The sequence below is a fragment of the Saccopteryx bilineata genome, chromosome 10, assembly GCF_036850765.1.
Source record: "Saccopteryx bilineata isolate mSacBil1 chromosome 10, mSacBil1_pri_phased_curated, whole genome shotgun sequence".
In the NCBI taxonomy this organism is placed as follows: domain Eukaryota; kingdom Metazoa; phylum Chordata; class Mammalia; order Chiroptera; family Emballonuridae; genus Saccopteryx; species Saccopteryx bilineata.
Window position 1 is genome coordinate 52,229,310 of NC_089499.1, and position 22,638 is coordinate 52,251,947.

Below are 22,638 nucleotides of genomic sequence, written 5' to 3' on the forward strand. Positions count from 1 at the left end.
CAACAGCGAGATGGAGGAGGGGTGAGGGCCAGAACCCTCACTGTGGAGATGGGGGAGGAGAGATTGGCAGGAGGCAAGTGGTTGAGGAGAGGCAGGAGTTGGGGCTAACTAGAGGTTTACGGTTTGTGTGGCTTTGGGATGGAGGGTGTGGATGGTGAAGCCACTGGGCAAGAAGCGGCTAAGGAAGGAGGGTCTGGCCTGGGAAGGAAGGTAATTAGATCTGAGTCATGGCAACACATCACCCTTGCTTAGGGCTGTGTGTCCACTTGACGTAAGTTAGGAGGTCTAAGATTAGAGGGTGGAGGAGAAATCATTTCTGCCACTTTGGGCTTCATGGGAGGTATCTTAAAATATCTGATATTACTTAGATATTTTAAGGTACCTCCAGAACCTGTCTGCAAGGAAACAAAGCTTGTTCGTGGTGATGAGTGAAACAAACACCTGATTCCTACTCCCAAAACTGCTCCCGGCTCCCTGCGTGGTCCTCTGTGCAAAAATGCAAAGCTATCCCTGTGACCCTGGACAAATCCCTTCCCTCCTCTTGGCCTCAGTTTCCCTATGTGTACCAGGAAGAGGTAGGACAAGAGGATTTCTGAGGTGTCAATCATGTTTACCACCAGGCAAGATGACCCTCCTCCACACTTGCCCACCTTGCTGGGGTGGTGGAGGGGGCACAGGCTGTCCCCAGTACTGATGACAGATGTACCTTTCTGCAGTCACAGGGGCTCATGGTGGGTGCTGTCTCCAGGCCTTGGATGGCTGATGGTGCCTCACATAGCAAATTGAATTTGTGTTTGAAAATTTAAATGACCACGGACACTGACGTTTTAAAATCCCAAGTTGGGTTTGGAGACACATGGATCAGATTAGTCGGAAGTGAGTAGGAAGTACAGGGCCAGCTCACCGTGTGTGGCCTGCTGGCAGGCAGCCCTGCCCGTTATGAGATTAGCATCTCTGACGTTGCTGCATACAGACCACTCTGTCCTTCTCACCTACCAGGAGCTGGGAATGAAAACCTCAGACTTCTTGCCCAAGAGCAGGGCAGCCAGGCCCTAGAGGACGGCTCTAGTTGGGAACCTGAAGCAGCCAGGCTGGGCGTCGGCGTGAGCCTGCTATGGGGCTCCTTGAGGAAGGCCTTTCAGAGTCGTGGCCACGGGAGGGAGCGTGAGCTGTCATGGGCCAGTTTTTTTTTTTCTTTTCTTTTTTTACAGAGAGAGAGAGAGAATCAGAGAGAGGGATAGACAGGGACAGACAGGAACGGAGAGAGAGATGAGAAGCATCAATCATTAGTTTTTTGTTGTGACACCTTAGTTGTTCATTGATTGCTTTCTCATATGTGCCTTGACTGTGGGCCTTCAGCAGACCAAGTAACCCTTTGCTTGAGCCAGCGACCTTGGGTTCAAGCTGGTGAGCTTTTGCTCAAACCAGATGAGCCCACGCTCAAGCTGGTGACCTCGGGGTCTCGCACCTGGGTCCTCCGCATCCCAGTCTGACGCTCTATCCACTGCGCTACCGCCTGGCCAGGCTGGGCCAGTTTTCTTAACCTGTGGGGACAGAGCCTTTTTTATTCCCAGCTTCTGGGGAAGCATACTTAGTTCAGCCTGTGGACCTCAGGGGCGCTGTCAACTCCCTTCTGCTGTCCTTGTGATGAGGCTCCATGAGACTGAGTTCCTGTTTTTGAAAGTGTGAAAGTCTGATACTTAAACATTACTAGGTTTTTGTTGTTGTTGCTGTTTTTTCCTATTGTTTCACAGATGGAACAAAATCACACTTGGAGAAAACTGCTCAGAAGTCCAGGACGATAAAGTTCCTGCATAATAATGTGGACTGTGTATTCATTGATTTACTCAATTCATTCATCACACATATGGAGCACCTGTTATTTGCCAGGGTCTATTCAGGGAGCTAAGCATGCAGCAGGGAATGAGACCGACAAACACCTGGCCTCATGCAGCCTACATCCTAATTATAGCGTGGTGAGGCATTGTAAACAAAATTAATAGTAAGATAGTTACTGTGTTGGATAGTAATAAGCGCTATGAAGAAAAACCAAAGCAAGAACCAGGAATAGGGAGCTGGAAATTTTGTGGGGGTGGTGTGTGGGGGTATTCGATTTTAAGTAGAGGGCCAGGGAAGGCCTCATTGGGAAGGTGACATTTGCGCAAAGGCCTGCAAGAGGCAAGGGAGTGAGTCATATGGAGATGGAATTTCAGGCAGAGGGCACAGCCAGTGCAAAGGCCCTGAGGTGGGAGTGTGCTTGGTGTAGCTTAGAGCAATGGGGAGGCTGGTGAGGCTGGGGTAAGGGGCGGAGGGTTTCTAGGGCAGAAATGACATGGTGGGAGGGTACAGGTTGCCCTTTGTAGACCATGGCAAGGGCTGGGCTCTCAGTCCCAGTGAGATGGCAGTGAGGGAGGGTGTTGAGCAGAGGAGGGCTGACCTGTGACTTGCAGTTACAGAAGAACCTGTCTCAGGGCTCTGTTAACGGAGGCTCTGGGTGCTGGGTGCTGGGGCATGGGAGCCACAGGAAACCCAGGGAGGAAGCCCCTGCAATGATATGGGGAGAGGGGCAAGGGGCTGGGACTCACATACCAGTAGGAGCAAGTAGTCACACTGTGCCATGACCCAGGCAGCGGATGTGACATGCTCACCTGGCACTGGGGGTATGAGAAAAAGAGGGGAGTTATGGGGTCAGGGATCAGAAGCCCAGGGTTAGATGTGCAGAGTTGAGGTGTCCACTAGACATTCGAGGGGGGGGAGGGGGTCCTGGCTGGACAGGGGGTCTGAGTTCAGCGGAGAGGTGCACATTTGGAAACTATCCATGTGGGGATGGCCATGCTGCTGAAGGAGGTCACCCAGAGTGAGTGCTGATGGAGACAAGATGGGTCCAGGTGCTCCGATATTTAGAGATGAGGGTGAGGAGGTGCCAAGGCCACCTCTCCACCCTGGGACTGCTGTGAGGGTGAGGAACTCATTCCTGGGAACCACAGGGTTGCGGGGCTCCGTCAGGGCGGACGTGATGAGAGACCCTGCTGCAGGCCGCCTTCCCAGGAAGGAGGTTCCAGCGGGAGGTGTGCTGGTGGGAAGTCAGCTGGGGGTGTTCTTGGGGGCAAGTTCTGCAGCGTAGCAAAGGCCGCAGGCCTAGCACAGGGAGAGTCCAGCTGGGAGGCCTGCACTGATTCCATGGGGAGGTGGGTTGGTGGCCCGCATTCAGGCATGCAGGACCTACACTGACCAGTCACCGGGTGTGGGCCTCCCTGGAGGGGTGGGGCAGGCCCTTAGGAAAGGTAGCTCCCTCTGGCTCAGGCAGATGGGGCCGGACAGGGTTCTGGGCCTTGAGCATTTGACGCTGCCATGAGTTGGGAGCACGTGCCTCAGGCCTTGAAGGGGACCTGGAGCACCCGACTGGGGGAGTGACCAGGCCCTTATAATATGGTGGCGGGTCAGGGTCTGTTAGGAGAGTTGGTGAGTTTGGGGTTCTCTGGATTCCACCAGTCCCAATGTATCCATGATTCATGTTAGGGTTTCTTTTGTGTTGCAAAATCTCCACAGCTGAGTTCTGTGAAGCGGGACAGCCTGGTTCCTGAGACTCACAGGAGGGGCCTCACTTCTGTCCAGTGGGGAGGGAGGGTGAGCGGAGCCCTGCAGAGCCGGGAGCACCAGGCCAGGGTGACAAGGGGCAGCACACCCAGCATGGATCAGTGTAATGCGGAGCCCTGCAGAGCCGGGAGCACCAGGCCAGGGTGACAAGGGGCAGCACACCCAGCATGGATCAGTGTAATGCGGAGCCCTGCGGGAGCCGGGAGCACCAGGCCAGGGTGACAAGGGGCAGCACACCCAGCATGGATCAGTGTAATGCGGAGCCCTGCGGGAGCCGGGAGCACCAGGCCAGGGTGACGAGTGGCAGCACACCCAGCATGGATCAGTGTAATAGTAACTGTTCCTTGGGAATCTCCAGAAAGACCAGTGAGGAACCCAGGTTAAAGTGTGGCTTTTCTGTCGTCATGGAGACAGAGGTTCAGACTCTCATCACTTAGCTAGAGAAGGGCAGGGTAGCCTTCCCGAAGGCCAGGGACTCGCAGCCACGAGTTTTACCACTTTCTTTGTTGTTCTGCTCAGTGGATTGGACAGCCAGGCTTATAGAAACTGAGCCATTTTCTGGCTAGGTCAGTGAAAACCATGTCACTTTCTTTTCTCCCACATTCTTATAATGACATATAATAATGCACATTATATTCAGTGATCAACATTAGGGCCTTAGTACTAACAGATCTTGCTCAAATCCTAGGTTGGCCATCCATGAGCTGTGTGACCTTAGATAAATCTTGGGCCCTCTCTGAGCCCCTGCCTCCTCATCTATAGAAAATAATATCTACCTTGTGGGTTGTTGCAAGGGTTTAGGCAGGAAAACATCTTTCCATCTCTACAGTTGGGGTCCCACGACTTGGGACTGAAGGGATGGCTCCCAGGGCGAGGACGGTGCTTGGGCACAGTGCTCCAGGAACCTCCCACCTGGGCAAGTTTCTTATTTGTGTCAAGACCATTCTCTTCCACTTCATCCTCAATTCCTGCCCTGGGCACCACTGCTCTCCATCCACCCAGCCTGCAGATAAGCCAGTGACAATGTTATCGCAGCTGCCAGGCCCTTTGGGGCAGAATTCCTTTGTTGGGCAGTTTGGCTCTTGTGGGCTTCTGGGTGAATTGAGGCTTAGATGGATGGCTGAGAGGGGGTGGGGCAGGGCCTGGCTCATAGTGGGCGCCCAGCGAGTGTTCCCTGGTGAACCCAGTCGGTGACCCAGAGCTCTGCAGATGGATGGTAGGCAGGACCTTTGTCTGGAGAGGGTGAGCCTGGAGTTGGGATGAGTGCTCACATGTCACTGTGTGGTGGGACAGAGCAGCACCAGGAGTACTGTGTGATCCTGGGCAAGTCACTTTCCCTCTTGGAGCCTTTTAAAACCATCCGTAGGCCCTGGCTGGGTAGCTCAGCTGGTTAGAGCATCAGTCAGGGCACATACAAGAATCAACCAATGAATGCATAAATAAGTAGAACAACAGGTTGATGTCTTTCTCTCTTTCTCCCTTTTCCTCTCCCTTCCTCTCTTTTTCTAAAAAACAGTCAATACATAAAAATAAATAGATAAAAAAACCATCTGTCAAATGGAGATAATGATAACAGTGCAACCCAAGTGTCCATCAATGGATGAATGGATAAAGAAAACGTGGCCCAAGAATAGAAAAAAGAAAATGGGTTTAAACATACAAGGAAATAGTATTCAGCCTTAAAAAGGAAATTCAAATACATGTTGTAATACGCATGAACTTAAAAGACACTGTGCTAAGTGAAATAAAGCAGTAACAGAGTCAGTGCTATAGGATTCCACCTCTGAGGTTCATAGAGTAGTCAGATTCAGAGACAGACAGAGAGTGGTGATTGCTAGGGGCGTAGTGCTCAGCGGGGACAGAGTTTCAATTGGGGATGAAGAAAAAGTTCCGTAGATAGATGGTAGTAATTGTTGTGCAATGTGAATGTACTTAACACCATTGAACTGTGCACTTAAAATGGTTAAGATGCTAAATTATATGTTATGTGCATTTTACCACAGTGCAAACATTTTTCAAAAGTGCTATGTAATTACCACCTTCTGTGTGAAAACACAATTTACCTTAACAGGTATTGAGCCTTTCCACTTGTCTACCTATAGAAATGGCTGAATCCTGAATAATTGAAAATTCTGGGCAAATTATTGAGGTCATCAATTTGTTAGATGGTTATGGTGGCACTTTGGGGTCAGAAGGAGACAGGAGACACGGGATAGATGGTGCCTGTAGTTGAATGTCCTACGTTGTTCAAGGTGGAGCTGCCACCAACTGAAATAACATCTGTGCCTCCAAATGCTTCCCAGTTCTCATGGTGGTTATGACTGTTTCCCCATCAGACTTGTGCCCTTGAGAGAGGAAAATGAAGCTCCTCCCCGTGGGTGGATAGAATGACCTCACTAAAGTACTTAACCCAATATTATAAAAGCTTTATCTCACTTTGAAGAAAGTTCCTCCATAAAAAGGAAAAAAAAATCTAAGAGAGATGGTAGGAAATCTCATTAAACTTTTATTGCTTGTATCTTGAAATGATTTTTTGTAAGAGTTTTAGAGTGCTGAATTGTACGAGTGGCTCCCTTAAGTCAGTGTTTCTGAAAGTGCAGAGTGGACTGCCTGAGTTGGAAGTACCCGGGAACTTAAGGCACCTTGACCCAGGATTGGGGGGGGGGGGCGGCAGTGCAGCCTGGAAGTTTGTATTGACAGGCCCCTTGATAATTCCTATTGGCTGATTGAAGAACAAGAGCCCAGGGCCAGCCCAAGTGAATTCATTAGGAAGCCTGAAACAGACACAGTGGCAATCTGGGTGGCTACCATTTTTGGTGGGAGAAAAACCAGTGATAGCCACCAGGGGGCTGAGGTGCAGTCACAAGGAGGAAGCTAGGAGGGTTGATGCTTGTCGAGAGGTCAGGCAAGAGCTGAACAGAAGCTGCCTCTTCCCAGACAAAGAAACCTTCAGACCAGCCTGGCTGAGAGGCAGAGCATCCTGGCAGGGAGATCTGATGTTTAATCAGAAAGTTCACACAATACTCACTCAATAGTTTAGTGCTAGCTAGTGCCCAGTCAGTAGTGCATTTTCTGCCGCGACCACCCCCATATATTGGTCCCACAAAGTACTTGATCCTCCATCTTCCAGAACATCTTGTGTGCCCTCCTGTTGTGGCCTTTGGTCCTCTGCATTTTATGCACTTGATTATGAATTTGTCCTCCACTAAGACTGGGAGTTCCTCAAGGGCAGGGATTACCTGGTTTACCTCTCAGGCTTGGTACACAGCAGGCACTTTCTGAACTCTTGAATGAGGATCTGATGAACTTTCTGTTACTTAGATGTCAGATCTACTTGCCAGAAACTGCTGTCTCTTAGCCTGGTCTTTTTGCTAGAGTCCAGAGGTGGTGATTTTGAGAGAAGTGCTGTGCTGTGGAGAAGGCCAGTCTATATCCATAGTGTCTTCTTTTATTTTTATTTTTTTGGCAGAGACAGAGTCAGAGAGAGGGACAGATAGGGACAGACAGACAGGAAGGGAGAGAGAGATGAGAAACATCAATTCTTCATTGCAGCTTCTTAGTTGTTCATTGATTGCTTTCTCATATGTGTCTTGACCGGGAGGCTACTGCAGACCAAGTGACCCCTTGCTCGAGCCAGCGACCTTGGGCTCAAGCTGATGAGCCTTGCTCAAACCAGATGAGCCTGCGCTCAAGCTGGCAACCTCGGGGTCTTGAACCTGGGTCCTCTGCATCCCAGTCCAATGTTCTATCCACTGCGCCACCGCCTGGTCAGGCCAGAGTGTCTTCTTTTAGAAGAACAAAGTGCTGCCCTTCCATGATAGAAATGGTTCAATGTAATCACCTGCTGTCAGGTGCTTGTGGCTCACTTCATAGAGTAGTGCCATATTTGGGCTCAGTTTCTGGCAGACAGGGCACTCAGCAGTGGCCAGGCCAGCCTGGGTGAGTGGATGCCCAGTTGCTAAGCCCCTGCATCACCTCTGAGCCACTGGGCAATGACAGAAGTGGCTGAGCAAAGAGCCTGGCTGGTGTCTACAGAATGGGTCATGCCATCAACTCAATTATTAAAATTCTCCTCTGCTCAAGCTACCCTTTGGCAAGCATTAACATGGAGTGCAAATATCTCCACACTCATTGCCCATTTAGAGAAATCTATAATATATCTCTTCCCCAGACCTCCTCATCAACAATTCTCCAGTGAGGGCCAACCAACCAAACCATTTCTCCACAGCTCATGAGCTGGGACAGACTCTTACCTGTGGCCACGTCTTCTTCCAGACAAAACGCACAGTCAGGTGCACTGTTCAAAGTGCTGACCACTGGGAGCATGTTCCTTCACCTGTCCTTCAGGGGTGTCCCAAAAAGGGATTACAGTATTGCAGCATCTACTTTTGGACTTTGAACCCTGTTTATATCAACTCTGAAGTCCCAAACTGTTACATCCCATGACCACTACCAGCTTTGTTTAATGATTAACCTTCTGCTTTAGTATTCTTCAGAGAGGTCCAATACAATGGAAGGAAACTCTTCACTAGACAGCTCTTCCCTCTGGTAAGTTGGAAATGGTCCCTTGCTCTGGACCAGCTCTCAGTATTCATGCTCAGGATAGGTGTCCTGAGGTTCGGCTCTGCCTCCTCTTCCCCGCGGCAGCCCCTTAAATACGCGAAGGCACTTGGTGAGCTCCCCCGTAGGCATTTCCCTGCCCATCACATTCAGCTGCAGTTATGCAATGTGATTTCTAGACTTCCCTTCTGAAGCTGTGCATGGCCCTACCAGGTCTCCTGCAGCTATGACAGAGACTCACGGCTCAGAGACCAAACTCTGAGATTACATAGACTTTACTTTCAGGGACAAATAAGGTTCTCACACAGCAATACATGTCTAGAGTTAGCTCTTGGACAGCTGCCTTCATTCAATGAATGCTTCATGAGTACTTAGCACATGCAATGATGGATCCTGTCCATGGCCCACTGAGGACCAGTTTAGGAAGATCAGCAGAAGAAGTCCAGCTTTTGACATCAGCAGCAGTGACACAAAGGAAGGTAAAGAGCTCGGCACACAGCCCCAAACTCCTCTGATACTAGTGTTAATTTATTAACCCATTACTACGTCATCTAACTAGTGTGCAGCAAGGAACTGTCACTCCTTTTGATCTACACTCCCTGGTTCCTAAGAGATAACCCATGATTGTACGCTTTTTATGGCCTCAAGATTTCTGGTCCCTTTCATATTCAGCTCTGTTTAACATTCTGTTCCTTCTGTTTGCTGTTTAAATGATTTCCTATGATTGTTTCTTTCAACTGCCAAGGAAGGTTTCAGTCGAGTATATATTGCTGCCTAAAAAAGTACTCAAGATGTAGTAATAGTATATGTTTTAGTTAAGTGACAGGTACTCAGTCTACCTATTATCTATCTATCTATCTATCTATCTATCTATCTATCTATCTATCTATCTATCTGAGTTTCAGCTCAAACACACACACATATACATACTTATACAGACACAGACACATGCACATATATTACACTTAGAGTAAAATATGCACACAGCCAGTCACGCACATCCTATCCCATGGAATCAATTCTGCAAGGGCTTAAAATCATTGCTTAACGTATGAAGGTATCCAAAGACTAATTTCATTTTTCAGGATGTTTCTCTTTCTCATGTATATACAGTAATGAAACTTCCATAACTCTCAAGTTTAAGAAATTCAGTGCTCTTACCAGCTATAAAAACCAATCTGTGGGCATTGCATCATCTGAGGGGGTTTCAGAAGCGTTTGCCAGATATTGCTGCTGCTTTCATGACTGTCACAGCATTCTGTTGGGGCTGTGCCGTGAATAACGAGGGTGGAAACGGCAGAGAGAGACTGAGGCACTGTGTGGCACACCCTGGAGCCATCTCTGTGTGCCGAGGCCATGCCGTCAGTCACAGGGCTTCCCGGTGAGTGCAGTCCCCAGGGCTCCCGGAGGACTGTCACGCACATCCCCATGGGTGATGCACTTGCTTTGCCCTGTGGAGCAAGGCTTCCTTGGCCAGAAGAGCGCCAGGCCCAGAATGAGGGGTCATTGCCAAGGATGCAGAGCTGGGCTGCCAGGGCACAAGCTTTCTGCTTCCGCCACCAGGTGACCGGGTCCAGATGTTCATTGTTTAGACTCATCTGGATGAGAAGGGTGATCTTCCAAGGGGCTGAAGGAATGCCAAACCCCAATGCAAAAGGCTTGAAAGACCTTGAGAAAAACCACAGGTGTGTCACAGCGGGCTGGGTTGGTGTGGTGACTGCAGTGGCTCACATAGCCTGGGCTGGGAGCTGGCCATCCCATAATGTGCAGTGTGTCCTCGTTTCTTCCCCAGTGAGATGAAGTTTATGCGCAGAACTTGAGAGGTCCCTCCCACACCTTCTCTCCCCCTTGGGGGGGGTTATTACATTGTTCTGTATCCCCCACCCCACCTGCACAGCACGCAGAAGCCTGTCCCCTACAGATGAGCAATACAGCACAGTAAAGAGCTCTGACTTGAGAGTCGGACACAGGTTTGAATTCAGCTCAGAAAAGTGGGCATCGTGAAGTGTCCCTCATGGGGTCAAAAGGACACAGGTAACAAGAGGCACCCAGCCAGAGGCTGGCAAGCAGAAAGTCTGGTGAGGGGGAGCTCCTGGAGCCCCCTGTAAATTGGGTCCCGGGCAGCTGCTCTGATGGGCCAAGTGCTTCCCCTCTGATGTTTCCCTCTGTTGTATTCAAATTGGGTAACAATGGGCTGCCGTTCTGGGAGGGGCCGAAAGTGGTCCCTCAGATCCCGGTAGCCTGGGCCCACTGCAAGGGCAGAAACCTCTTTGGCTGGACGTCCAGACCATGGACAGGGACCTGAGTGACGAGGACAGTAAGTACACCCGGGCGGGCACGGGGTGCTCATCTCTTCAGGGGGCACGGAGCTGAAACCTTCCTCTGTCCTCAGTACTGTCTCGGGATCTGTGTCTGCTCTGCTGGACGCCTCGCTTTCTTCCTCTTCTTCTTCCTTCCTTCCCTCCCTTCGTGTGCAAAGCCCACCGACAGCCTAGGCTGTTCTTCTGCGAGGGCCTCTGGGCAATGGAGAAGGATGAGAACTTGCCCCAGCCACGTTACTACTGCCCAAGTCTTGCCATCTTTATCCTTCCTTCCTCTGGCTGACAGTCTTCACCTCCTCCAGCGCCAAGTGTAAGTGAGAATATCAGGATTTTGTTTCAGTCATGGTTGGGTTCAGTTCTTAGATGAGGTTAATTTTAATGAAATGTCACGAAAGGTGTTTAGTCATGATCTCCCTTCAGCAAAGAGCCCGTGTGTTCGCTGCGGCTCCTGAAGCAGCCTGGGCGGGCCCGTCCTGTCACTGCTGGGACGGGAGGACAATGGAATCCAAGGACTATTTAAAGAGACGAAGAAAGAAATGATATTTTAGGGAAACATGTGCTATGTTTAGAAAAGGGAAATTCTTGACTGTGGTACAGTATCAGATTGGCAGTTGGAAGGCTGGGGCTCAGGTCTTGACGGTGCTACGCGTTGGTTGTGTGATTGTCAGCGAGTCATTTCACCTCTCTGAACCCCAGTGTTTTCATCTAGAAAAGGAGAATGGGTGAGGAGTTCTTAAATGTGGTTTTTTGTTTTTTAAATAGGGCTGCATGGACTTTCTTTGAATCTCAGAGACGATTCACATGAAATGACACTAGTACATTTTCATACTTACTGAACTTGGTGGCCTTGGAGGTCCCTTGAGAGCCCAACACTCTCTGTTGTTGATGCTGCAATCTCAACACTTTGAGCTTCAGAGCCGGAGTAGGCTATTAAATGAACTCGTTCTAATCTTAGAGAGCAAGTTAAATTTTGTTGGGATTCTTTTCCCTGTTGAAATGGAAGCTATATGGAGCTATTTTAGCATGTGTTTAAAGAGGACCTAATCTGATATATTAAAAATTGTATATTTATAGTCTTAGTTTGGTAAGCTTCTCCTAACATTCAAATGCAACCTTTCCTGTTCAAAACACTACTCATTAGCAGTCTTTCCATTTCTATTGGGAGTTTCTCTCTTAGTAGAAATGGGCTCTATCAGATCTCAATTCAAATTCAAGGTGTGCCTCCTAATTGCTGGGTGACTTTGTTTAAGTCACCTAACCTCTCTGAGTTTTATTTTCCCCAATTAAAATAGAGATGATTTCATCTTCCAGACTTAGTAAAGCATTAATTAGATGTAAATGATCTAAAGCATCATGCAGCCCAGAATAGGTATGAAATAAATATTGACTAGAAAATTATCAGATTTTTGTCCCCCAGAGCTTTAAAATTAATCTGTTATTAATGGAAGATATAATCACCTATGATGTTTCTGCTTTGACATCATTTTTTTAGTAAGCAAGATGAGAGTAAGGTGAATGCTTCAGTTCCCTTAAAATTCTAAAAGTTGTGATAAACCCTGATTCTTTCATAGTGTCATATGGTGTGCTGATTTCTAGCATAATCAAGCCTTAGGTCAGCACTTAAAGGCTACTGCTTGGGCTAGAACTGCCCAGAAAAGCTTTTTAAAAACTAAGTTGATGAGCTCTGGAACAATGTAAATTTTTCTCCAGGTTTCAGACTTACTAATTGCTATAGGACTTTCAAAATTTAAATGTCCCTTTTTAAGTGAGAAATGGCTGCCCACTTTGTCCAGCTGAGTTCCCCTTCCCAGTCACTAATGTGCTGTCTCTTAGTCTTTGAGTCTATATTGTGGGCAGCTTCAGTGAGAGAATATCCTTTTCCAGTGAAACACTTAGGGACCTAAGGTGGCATGGGTAGGGACATTGTGGGATGTGGGACCTGCATGGAAGTCACCTGGAAGGCTGTTTTAGCACTTGCCAGCATCACCACCTGAAGGCAGCATCTCTCACTGTTGACTGGAAGACCTTCAGTGGAGGGCTCATCCCTTGTCTACAGCTGATGCTGTAAAAGTTTTCTTCTATTGAGTTGATATTTCTTTCCCTGGAGCTTCTACTACTTGGTGTCAAAGTCTTTTTTGTCTCTAGTTTGACTAGGTCCTGTTTCTTCAGTGGTCCCAGAAGTAATGTGAATTCTTAAATTACTCTTCTAGAGGAAGATGTCCTAGCTCAGAACTGAAGAGGAAAAAAATCCCCTCCCTTATTCTAAAAACCATATCCTTTGTAATATAATTTCTTTTTTGTGTGTGTGACAGAGACAGAGAGAGGGACAGATAGGGACAGGCAGACAGGAAGGGAGAGAGATGAGAAGCATCAGTTCTTCGTTGCAGCACCCTTGTTGTTCATTGATTGCCTTCTCATATATGCCTGGATGGGGGTAGGGTGTCATAGCAGACCGAGTGACTCCCCGCTTAAGCCAGTGACCTGGGCTCAAACTGGTGAGCCCCACTCAAACCAGATGAGCCCACGCTGAAGCTGGCAGCCTTGGGTTTCGAACCTGGGTCCTCCACATTTCAGTCTGACGCTCTATCCACTGCGCCACTGCCTGGTCAGGCAAATTTCTTTTATTGCAGTCTTAAGCCTCTCCCAGAAATGGTAAGCAAGAGCCTCTTCAGTAAGAAGGGCTATAACTAGAGCCCATGGTAATTTTAGGAGGAGACCGCTCTGGTCCAGGACCATAGGACCTCAGTGGCACCTCCTTACCCCGGGCACTGATCCCTAGGGAGGCGGGGGAAATGATCTGAGTCCACAGAATCGTCACCATCAGTGACTCAGTTCTGAAGAGATGGGACTCTCCCTTTGGCATCCAGACTAGCTTTGCTCCCCAAGTCTTATTCATTAGAGCGCCCTCGCCCCAGCTCTGAGTTGGAGATCTGAGATTGGATCTGAAGCTATCATGGTCACTTGGTGGCAAAGGAACCTGGCGACCCCGGCAGGGGCCCAGCTGACGTTGGTGCCTCAGGGTTTTCCAGACATCCCTTGGGATGGACCATGGCTACCAGGAGAGCAGGTCTTCCCTGCCAGGTTGGCCCTGGCCTCATGGCCTTTTCTGTGGGCTGCACACTTCTGGAAGGGGATATAGGTCTGGAATCTCCTTAATGGACAGATACTGTCCCCTTTGGAGACTAAAAAACAAATGTTTGATGAAGTCATACCATAGCTTAGACAGGATCCAAAGAACTCTTTCCTTTGCTTGCAGAGCTCTCTCTTAAAATAATAATTTATTGATTGATTTTAGAGAGAGAGGAAAGGAGAGGGAGAGAAACATTGATATGTTTTTTCACTTATTTATGCATTTGTTGATTGATTCTTGTATGTGCCCTGACCAGGGATTGAACCTGAAACCTTGGCCTATTGGTTGGATGCTCTAACCCAGTCTTTTTTAAACCACTGATCAGCAGACTGGTCCTCCAGAAATTTCATGAGGGTAAACAAAAGAGTTAACTACCCCGATGTTGTATGAAGCTTACAGACCCAATGATCTTAGTCAAATTCGTTTATGCTCAGGGTGATTTCTGCCTTAGTGGTCTCTGAAATAGTTCTCCTATTTTCACCAGTCCCCCAGTGTAAAGAGGTTGAAAACTGCTGCTGTAACTAACTGAGGTGCCTGGCGAGGGTGCAGAGCTCTCTCAGCCACAGCTCCTGGCTCCTCTCTGTTTTAGGGAAAGGATATCAAGGCCCTAAAAAGTTAAGTGATTTTTCCTCTAAGATTACACAGCAGGCTAGCTATTTTGTGCTGTGCTCATGGCTGGGGGAAGGATGAATAAAACATCGACCTACCTTCATGGTGTTCAAAGTTTAGCAGGGGAGGCAGACCCCAAACAGGTAGTTTACAAATAATAATTCTTATAAAGCCATTTGGCAAAAGCAATGATAGAGAGTGGAGTTCTCTCCTCAAAAGCAATGGCATTCTGAAATCACAGAGGAGAACCACACCCAGGCTGGCTTTGAAGGAAGTGAGATCTGGGCCGAACCAGGCTAAACCCGGTAGTGGGGTGTCATGGGCAGGAACAGCCAGAGCAAGGCTGGCAGAAATGGCATGGTATGTGTATGAGGATAAATGCAAACCTCAGTGTCATGAAGTGACAAATCACCTCTAGAAAGAAGAGGCACCTCTTAGAAAGCCCAGCCCTCACATGGGCCTCTCTGAGCATGGCGGCACTGTCTACAAAGCCAGAGTTTCACATTCCCACTCACTGAAATGTGTAAATGTGTTGTAACATTTGCTTCATTCTATCTGGCACACCACAGGGGCATTCATCACTCCAAGGAATACTTCCAGGTCTTCTTTTTCCATTTCTCTTGATGCTGGTCTCACATTACATTTGCTCCCCCAAATATTTTCTTAAGGTCCCCACCCCAAAACTCCCACATTTCTCATATATATATATATATGTTTATTTTTCTTCTTTTTTCCAAGTAAGAGAAGGGGAGATAGAGAGACAGACTCTCACATGCACCCTGACTGGGATCCACCAGGCAACCCCCATCTGGGGCCATGCTTGAAATGGAGCTATTTTTGGTGCTTGAGGTGTAGGCTCCATGGAGCTATCCTCAGTGTCTGGAGCCCATGTGCTCAAACCAATTGAGCCATGGCTGTAAGAGGAGAAGACGGAAAGAGAGAAGGAGGGAGGGTTGGAGAAGCAGATGGTCACTTCTGTGTGCCCTGACCGGGAATCAAACCTCGGACATACACGTGCCAAGCCAACGCTCTACCACTCAGCCAACTGGCCAAGGCCAATCTCACACTTCTCTCTCAAGCCTCAAGCAGGCTTGCTTCTGTTTCTCTCTCTTCCTCCCCCTTTCTGCTCTGTTCTCTGTCCTTACCGCCTCGCCCTCCCCATTTACCTATCTTCTCTCCTCTCAACTTGCTCTGGACAACACAGAAAGAGTTCTTTCCCCATCATTTGAGCAAATGGGAACCTTTTCTTCCTGTCCCACAGGTCATTTAGGGTCTTATCTGACAAGTTCAGGGCCTTGGACATTAGCTGTGGGTAGCAGTGAGCCTCTGTGTTATTTAAGAGAGGGGGACAATCCGCTCAGGCTTTCTGGTTTTGCTAAAACCAGAGGGTTTTCAATTAGTGTAGACTATTATTTGTTTGTTTATTCTACTTGGCTAAACAGGACTACTTCTTTTTTTTCTTTATCTTAAATCACCTGAATCTCCTTATCTTTCTCCTTTTTTTTTTTTCATTTTAAATTTCAGTAAAATACGCATGACATTGTCATCTTAATCATTTTTAAGTGCACAGTTCAGTGGCATTAAGCACATCCCTCCAACCATTCCAGAATATTTTCATTTCCCCCAACTGAAACTGTACCCGTTACATAAAACCTCCCCATCCCCCCCGCCCTTGGAACACACCATTCTGTTTTCTGTCTCTGTAAATTTGACACTTGAATCTTTCTTGCTCTGTCTTAGGTATAATTAAAATTACAAGGCATTTATGTGTACCAACTGTATGCAAGAAGGGGGATTCCCTGTTTAAAAGGGGAGGTTACAGGTGTTGAAGGAAAGAAAATATAAAACTAAAGCAAGATAGCAGCAGGAAGCCATATGAGCTAAGTGGCCTGACTTCAGTGCTTGTAAGATAATTAATCTGGAATCAGAAGCAGAAGGCATGGGCTCTGTTTCTCCTAAAGGGATTGGCATTTAAAAGAGAAAGGTAAGAGGTGATCCATTAATTATGCCTTTCTCTACGAGGAAAATTCCTTTCTGTACAAATAAAAAATAGCTGGTGGCTGGTGAGCAGAAACCCTACCTGTCTAACACTTTGCCAAACTTTCTCAGCAACCATGATGCCATCTGCAACAGGGTGTTCAGCTAGGTGGAAAGGTTATTGGGCTTGGAGCCAGGACCGAAGTTCTAAGGACTATTTCTGTCTCTGCTATGAATGTTTGAGCACATTGCCCCAAATCACATCTTTGAGCCTCATCTTGTTCTGTTACAAAACGGGAATAACAGTGGTTGTGGCGAAGCGCAAAAGAGATCACGCCTGCACCATCGGGTTGTGAGCCGCAGGATGCAGTGCTTGTGTTAGGGTGGGAGGGCCCAGCTGGCCGACGGCCCTGGAACGCAGCCCGACACCATGGAAACACTGAAGTGTCTGGTGCCCCCTTGGAGTGCCCTATGCTGGATGTCACACAATGCCCCCTGACGTCCGCGTTCCTGTTGTTCTGATGAGATCTGCACAGGAAATGACGCATCCGCCTGTAGTTCAGCCTGGAGCCCTTTATTTTTGTACTTAACATAATGGTGAGATTATTTTAGCTCTGACGAATTATGACTGCCCCACGGGGTCAGGGTGGCTCCCAGTTGATGGATGGAGCTCTGAGTTTCCCACCTCTCATTCTTCCCCTTTTCCTGCCCCTTTGTTTGTTTTCTAGCAGGACATAGCAGCCAGGGCATTTCCCTGTCTTCTCCAGGAGGACAGTATTGATGCCCCAGCTGACCCAAGACTCTGGGTGGGTGGGGCCATCCCAGGGGAGAGGGCTGTGGTGCTCCTACCTTTCTGTGCTTGACATTTTCACTGTCCCCTGGCTTAAAGGAACACAAAGAAAGAGGAAGAGCTTGCCTCCTCATGTCCAGGACATTGACTGAGCATTTATTAAACGCCAGGCTCAGAGCTGTGTATGCATTGTCTCATTAGATGGCACTAATATCCGCTCTGTTTCACAACTTGGGCAGTTGAGTTCTGTAAGGACGTGTGGCTGGCATGGGGTCATGTATTACATAGCTCAGCTCCAGGGAATCAGAGCCCAGCTTCCTAACCACCGAGCCTCAGGGATTCCGACTGCAGACACCCTGGATACAGTCCAACTCCAATCTTCATCTTTGATTCTGATAATGGGGCTCACGGGGACTGCAGTGGATGAGCATGGGTCTTAGTCCCTGAAAGCTCAAATTCCTGCCTTTATCTTCCTGACTGCACTCAAATCCACCCATGTCTAGGTCAGGTTGGGCAAAATACGGCTCAGTGGCCAAATCTGATCCATAACCTGTTTTTGCAAAGTTTTATTGGAACAAAGCCACTCTTATTCAATTGTGAGTTGTCTGTGGCTGCTTTGAGGCCACAATAACTGAGTTGAGTAATTGAGACAGACCACTTGGCCCACAAAGTCTACAATATTCACTACCTGACTATTTATAGATAATGTTTGCCATTCCCTGGGTTCCTGGTGGCTAAAATAGCCTGCAATGCTACTGAATTCATTAGAAACAAAACAATATTGGGAACCAAGGTATGAATAATAACTCTATATTATCATATTGAGGACTTCAGTAACCATCAGCATACCTCAGTTTGAAGCTTTGGGATGATGTCACTTTGTGCCACACCCATGTCTGTCCTGGCTCTCTCACTTCTTTCTTGGCAGAATCTTTTGCTTAAAAAGATAGGTTTTCCTGCTAAAAAAGGCACTCTCTACATCTGCAAACATTCTTCTATTTCGGCTTCCTTTGTAAGTTTCCTACAAGGAGAAAGAACCTTAGAGATGCACATGTGTTTGAGGATAAAGACGTTTTGGAGGAAGGGGGTAGAATGGGGTTGTTCATTTGTCTTAACGATACCCCCCTCCTTCCACTGCTCTTGGCCACCATGTTTCAGGATTCAGGCTTTGTCACCAGCTGCCATCTCCACTTTGACACAAACTAGGCTGCTCCAATTTAGAACAAGATCTGCTTATTCTTCTGACTTCTGTTTTTATTAAACTAAAAAAAAACAAGACATAGTTTTATTTTTTACAGAGCTGCAAAGAAGAAAAAGGGGACTCTAAGGGACATGGTGGATCGGCTAGAAGTTTGACCTGAATGTGCTTCAGTGACTGAATGAGGGGAGAATCAGTCACTTCTACTGATGATTTCTTTAAATCAGTTTACCCTTTGGAGCCAATTTTCTGTTATTAAACGGGCAGCTAGAAAGATAGTTGAGGGATTCTTGTCTCTCTGCATGGGGGCTTCGGGGAACAGGTTTGCGGGGTGGCCCAGGGGGCTGGAACTGGAAGGACGAGGCTCTACCCTGCTCCAACTCCGCCCCTGTGCACCCCAGGGATTCTCGAGCAAGCTCTCTGAGCCTCAGACTCCTCATGTCCAGTGGAGTTGGAAGTCCTGCCTTCCATATCTCTGGGTGGGAGAAGGGAGTGAAGCAACAGTGTGTGGGGTGATGATGCCTTGTGAGTTATCCCAAGTCTCCGGGGCCAGTTCTCATATTGTGCTTTCTTGTTTTTATCTACATAGCCTGACAGACCAAGATGAGGTTTCAAAAAAACTTTTAAATTCCATATTGCTTCATATTTAATTTTGAGTGTATGGCATAGTGGTTATATGGAAGGTAGTTAGACAGTCATGAGCAGAGCAAGGATGATGGGCCAGGCACAGAAGGTCCCCAGGGTAGACAGCCATGGGCAAAACTGGGAAAACAAGGACCTGCCCCCAGGGTGACCTTTCCTACGCTAGCATTAGTCTGGTCATGCGGTTTGGACCCCACCCCCCACCTTTCCTCCCCTGGCACATTGCTAGTCATGTGGGTTAGACCCCCCTAGAGGGGGAACACATAAGGGAACAGGAGAACAGCCCTTAAGTGTTAAGCCCGCAGGACAACGAGATTCTGACCTGCATCAAATACATCTGGGCTGCAGTTGTGTTTCAGCTCCAGGCCCAGAAAAGCAGCAAAACCAGAAAAAGGATGCCATGGCTGACCTCAGGACCAGCTGCATTGATTAATGACCCCTGCCCTGGTGCCAACCCGTCAGTAGAGACCATGACCCCGAAAGGACACACCAGGGAAGCTAATGAATGTTCTACTGGGACCCTCCCCTGAGAGTTCCAGATGAATGCACTCCAGAGGAAGGCTCAGCATGGCTTTCCTGCCCTCCTCTCTCCCTGCCCTCCTCTCTCCCTGCCCTCCTCTCTCTCCTGCCCTCCTCTCTCCCCTGCCCTCCTCTCTCCCCTGCCCTCCTCTCTCCCTGCCCTCCTCTCTCCCTGCCCTCCTCTCTCCCCTGCCCTCCTCTCTCCCCTGCCCTCCTCTCTCCCTGCCCTCCTCTCTCCCCTGCCCTCCTCTCTCCCCTGCCCTCCTCTCTCCCTGCCCTCCTCTCTCCCCTGCCCTCCTCTCTCCCCTGCCCTCCTCTCTCCCTGCCCTCCTCTCTCCCCTGCCCTCCTCTCTCCCTGCCCTCCTCTCTCCCTGCCCTCCTCTCTCCCCTGCCCTCCTCTCTCCCTGCCCTCCTCTCTCCCCTGCCCTCCTCTCTCCCTGCCCTCCTCTCTCCCCTGCCCTCCTCTCTTCCCTGCCCTCCTCTCTCCCTGCCCTCCTCTCTCCCCTGCCCTCCTCTCTCCCTGCCCTCCTCTCTCCCTGCCCTCCTCTCTCCCCTGCCCTCCTCTCTCCCTGCCCTCCTCTCTCCCCTGCCCTTCTCTCTCCCCTGCCCTCCTCTCTCCCCTGCCCTCCTCTCTCCCTGCCCTCCTCTCTTCCCTGCCCTCCTCTCTCCCTGCCCTCCTATCTCCCCTGCCCTCCTCTCTCCCCTGCCCTCCTCTCTCCCCTGCCCTCCTCTCTCCCCTGCCCTCCTCTCTCCCTGCCCTGCCCTCCTCTCTCCCCTGCCCTCCTCTCTCCCCTGCCCTCCTCTCTCCCTGTCCCGCTTCCCAGGCTCATCGTCCTTGCCTCTCTTTTTCTCTTACGCTCCAAGAGCCCTTCTTTCGCAGCTTGTTTCCTGAGTCTATGTCTTCTATCTCTGTGACTTTCTAAGTAAACAGTAAAGCCAAGAACTCAGGTTCTTGGCTCGGAATTCTTAGCCAGAACTCAAGTCCCAAGGGTGCTGACCCGAGGTCTGGTTTGACTCCACTGGTCTAACACCTAGGGCTGTTTTGCAGAGAATGGTTAGAAAATCATATATGTACTTCACAAAGTGATCCCCCTGGTATTTCAGTACCCACCTGTCATATATAATATGTAATATAATAAACTGTAATATAACAAACTATATGTTATAGTAATAACCTGTAATATAGTTATTACAATATTGTTGACTATATTCCCTATGCTGTAATCTATATCACCATTACATTATTTAGTAACTATAGATTTGTACTTTGTACACCCCTCACCTTCACCCAGCCCCCCAAACTCTCCTGCCCGCTGACATCTGAGTCTGGTCCCTGCATCTATGAGTCTGTTTCACTTTCGTTTGTTCATTTATTTTGTTCTTTAGATAGCACATATAAGTGAAATCAGCAGATTTATAGTGAGTGATTCTTCCATAGGGGTTGCCTCATAAAACCTCTTGGATAGAACATGGGCTTTGGAGACCAATGGACTGTGGCTTGAATCCAGCGTCATCACTCCTGGCTGTGTGATCTTGGGCGAGTCACCACCTTTCTGAGTCTTAGTCTTCTCATTGGTAGAACGGGGTGGGATTGGTCTATCAGTTTGGGTCATCCAACAAGCAGACACACCAAGATGGCATTAGATGTGACAGGAGTCCTTTAGGGACACCTGTGAAAGGAAAAGAAGAGAGGGAGCAGATGGAGGCAGGGACAACCTTCAGAGGCAGTGCAGGCCAGACATGTAAGAGGAGAGTGGGCAGGATGGAGTGTGAGCAGAAGGAGCCTCAGAACATGGTGTGACTCCAAGAGAGTCTTGCTCAGGTCTGTGGGGAGTGCTTCAGCCAAGACTCCCCATCACAGGAAGCTGTGTAACAAATGGATCCACTTCTCACTGCCTTCAAACAACAAACATTTTACTTTATTTCATAATTTTGCAAGTCAAAAATTTGGGCAGGGCTCAGCTGGATGATTTTTCTGTTCTGTGTGTAATGGGTCAAAGTTTGTCTTAGTTTGGGCTGCTGGAACAAAAACACCATTGACTGGGGGGCTTAAGCAACAAACATTTATTTCTCATAGGTCTGGATGCTGAGAAGTCCAAGACCAAGGTACTGGTAGATCGGGTGTCTGGTGAGGACCCACTTCTGGGCTTGTAGACAGCTGCCTTCTCACTGTGTGCTCATATGCCAGGGAGAGAGCACCCTGGTCGCTTTCTCTTTTTATAAGGAGAGTAATCCTATCACAGGGGGTCTGCTCTCATGACCTCATCTCCATGTAGTCACCTCCCACTGTAAAGAGACACCAAGGCAGGTTACAGAATAAATTTTGAGGAGTTTATTAATTAGCCGACTAGCTACATGAGCCACGGTCCCAAATCATATAGGCCCTCATACAGTTCTGAGCCTTCTTTTATACAAAATCAAGTACCGGTTAGGGTGGGTAAGGAGGGGGAACAGGGTACAATAGTCAATTACTAACAAGCTTACATTTATCTATAGGATCTATTAAAAGGAAAAACATTCCCACATATTAAGACCACAAGATAACACAGTAGTGATAATTGTTTTACATACCCGGCAAAGACATTCCCAAATCTTCTAGTGTCTACCACCCATCCCTGTTGCCACAATGAAATGGTTAGCTTAGGATAAGGAAAGAAGTTAAATAAAATTACCTTTGCTAAAAGTGTTGGGGCCAGCTTGTTAGGAAACCTGATCAGCTAGTCCCTGCTTGCTTAGTTTACAAGTTTTATATATATTAAGAATTTCAGAAGGATGGTTATTAGAGAGCATATAAAATGTTACAGAATACAGGTTTTTCAAGCAAGGGCAGTGGGCTCCTGATCCCTTTGTCTAGAGGTATATGTCACTCTCAGGACTCCACGAGGGGAGGAAGAGTTAGGATCAGTGTAGGAATTTTTAATTAAGATATGTAAACATTGTGTCCTAAAGGCTCTTAAGGAAGGGGAAGAGGACGTTTTCAGATAAGTTTTACCTTCTTTGCTCTGTGTAGCAAGTAGTGGCCTCAGTCCTAGAGAACTATAGTTAAACTATGATTAGTTACTAACTTTTGCCCCTTTAATCTCTCTCTTCAGGTTTTTTTTTTTCTCTTCAGAAAGGAGGGTAAGGGGGGCCTGATTCTTCCTTTTAAAATACTAATGTTAATTTTTGCAATTCCTTGGCAAAATACACCACAGGCCCACCTCCTAATTCATTCCACTGGCAGTTAGGATTTCAACATATGAATTGGTGGGAGGCAGGAGGAGCAACACGGCCACGTAGTCCATAACAGGTCACT

The 22,638-nt window shown here is 48.1% G+C and overlaps 1 protein-coding gene across 1 annotated transcript in view; it reads left to right on the forward strand.

Annotated features, from left to right (window-relative positions):
• Positions 1–10,414: 10,414 nt before the first annotated feature.
• SSUH2 (ssu-2 homolog) overlaps positions 10,415–22,638 on the forward strand; it is a 33,408-nt gene continuing 21,184 nt past the window's right edge. The window contains exon 1 of the mRNA XM_066244810.1: positions 10,415–10,474. Within this exon, the coding sequence (XP_066100907.1) occupies positions 10,447–10,474 (28 nt within the window). The 5' untranslated portion in view covers positions 10,415–10,446. The remainder of the gene's footprint in view (positions 10,475–22,638) is intronic.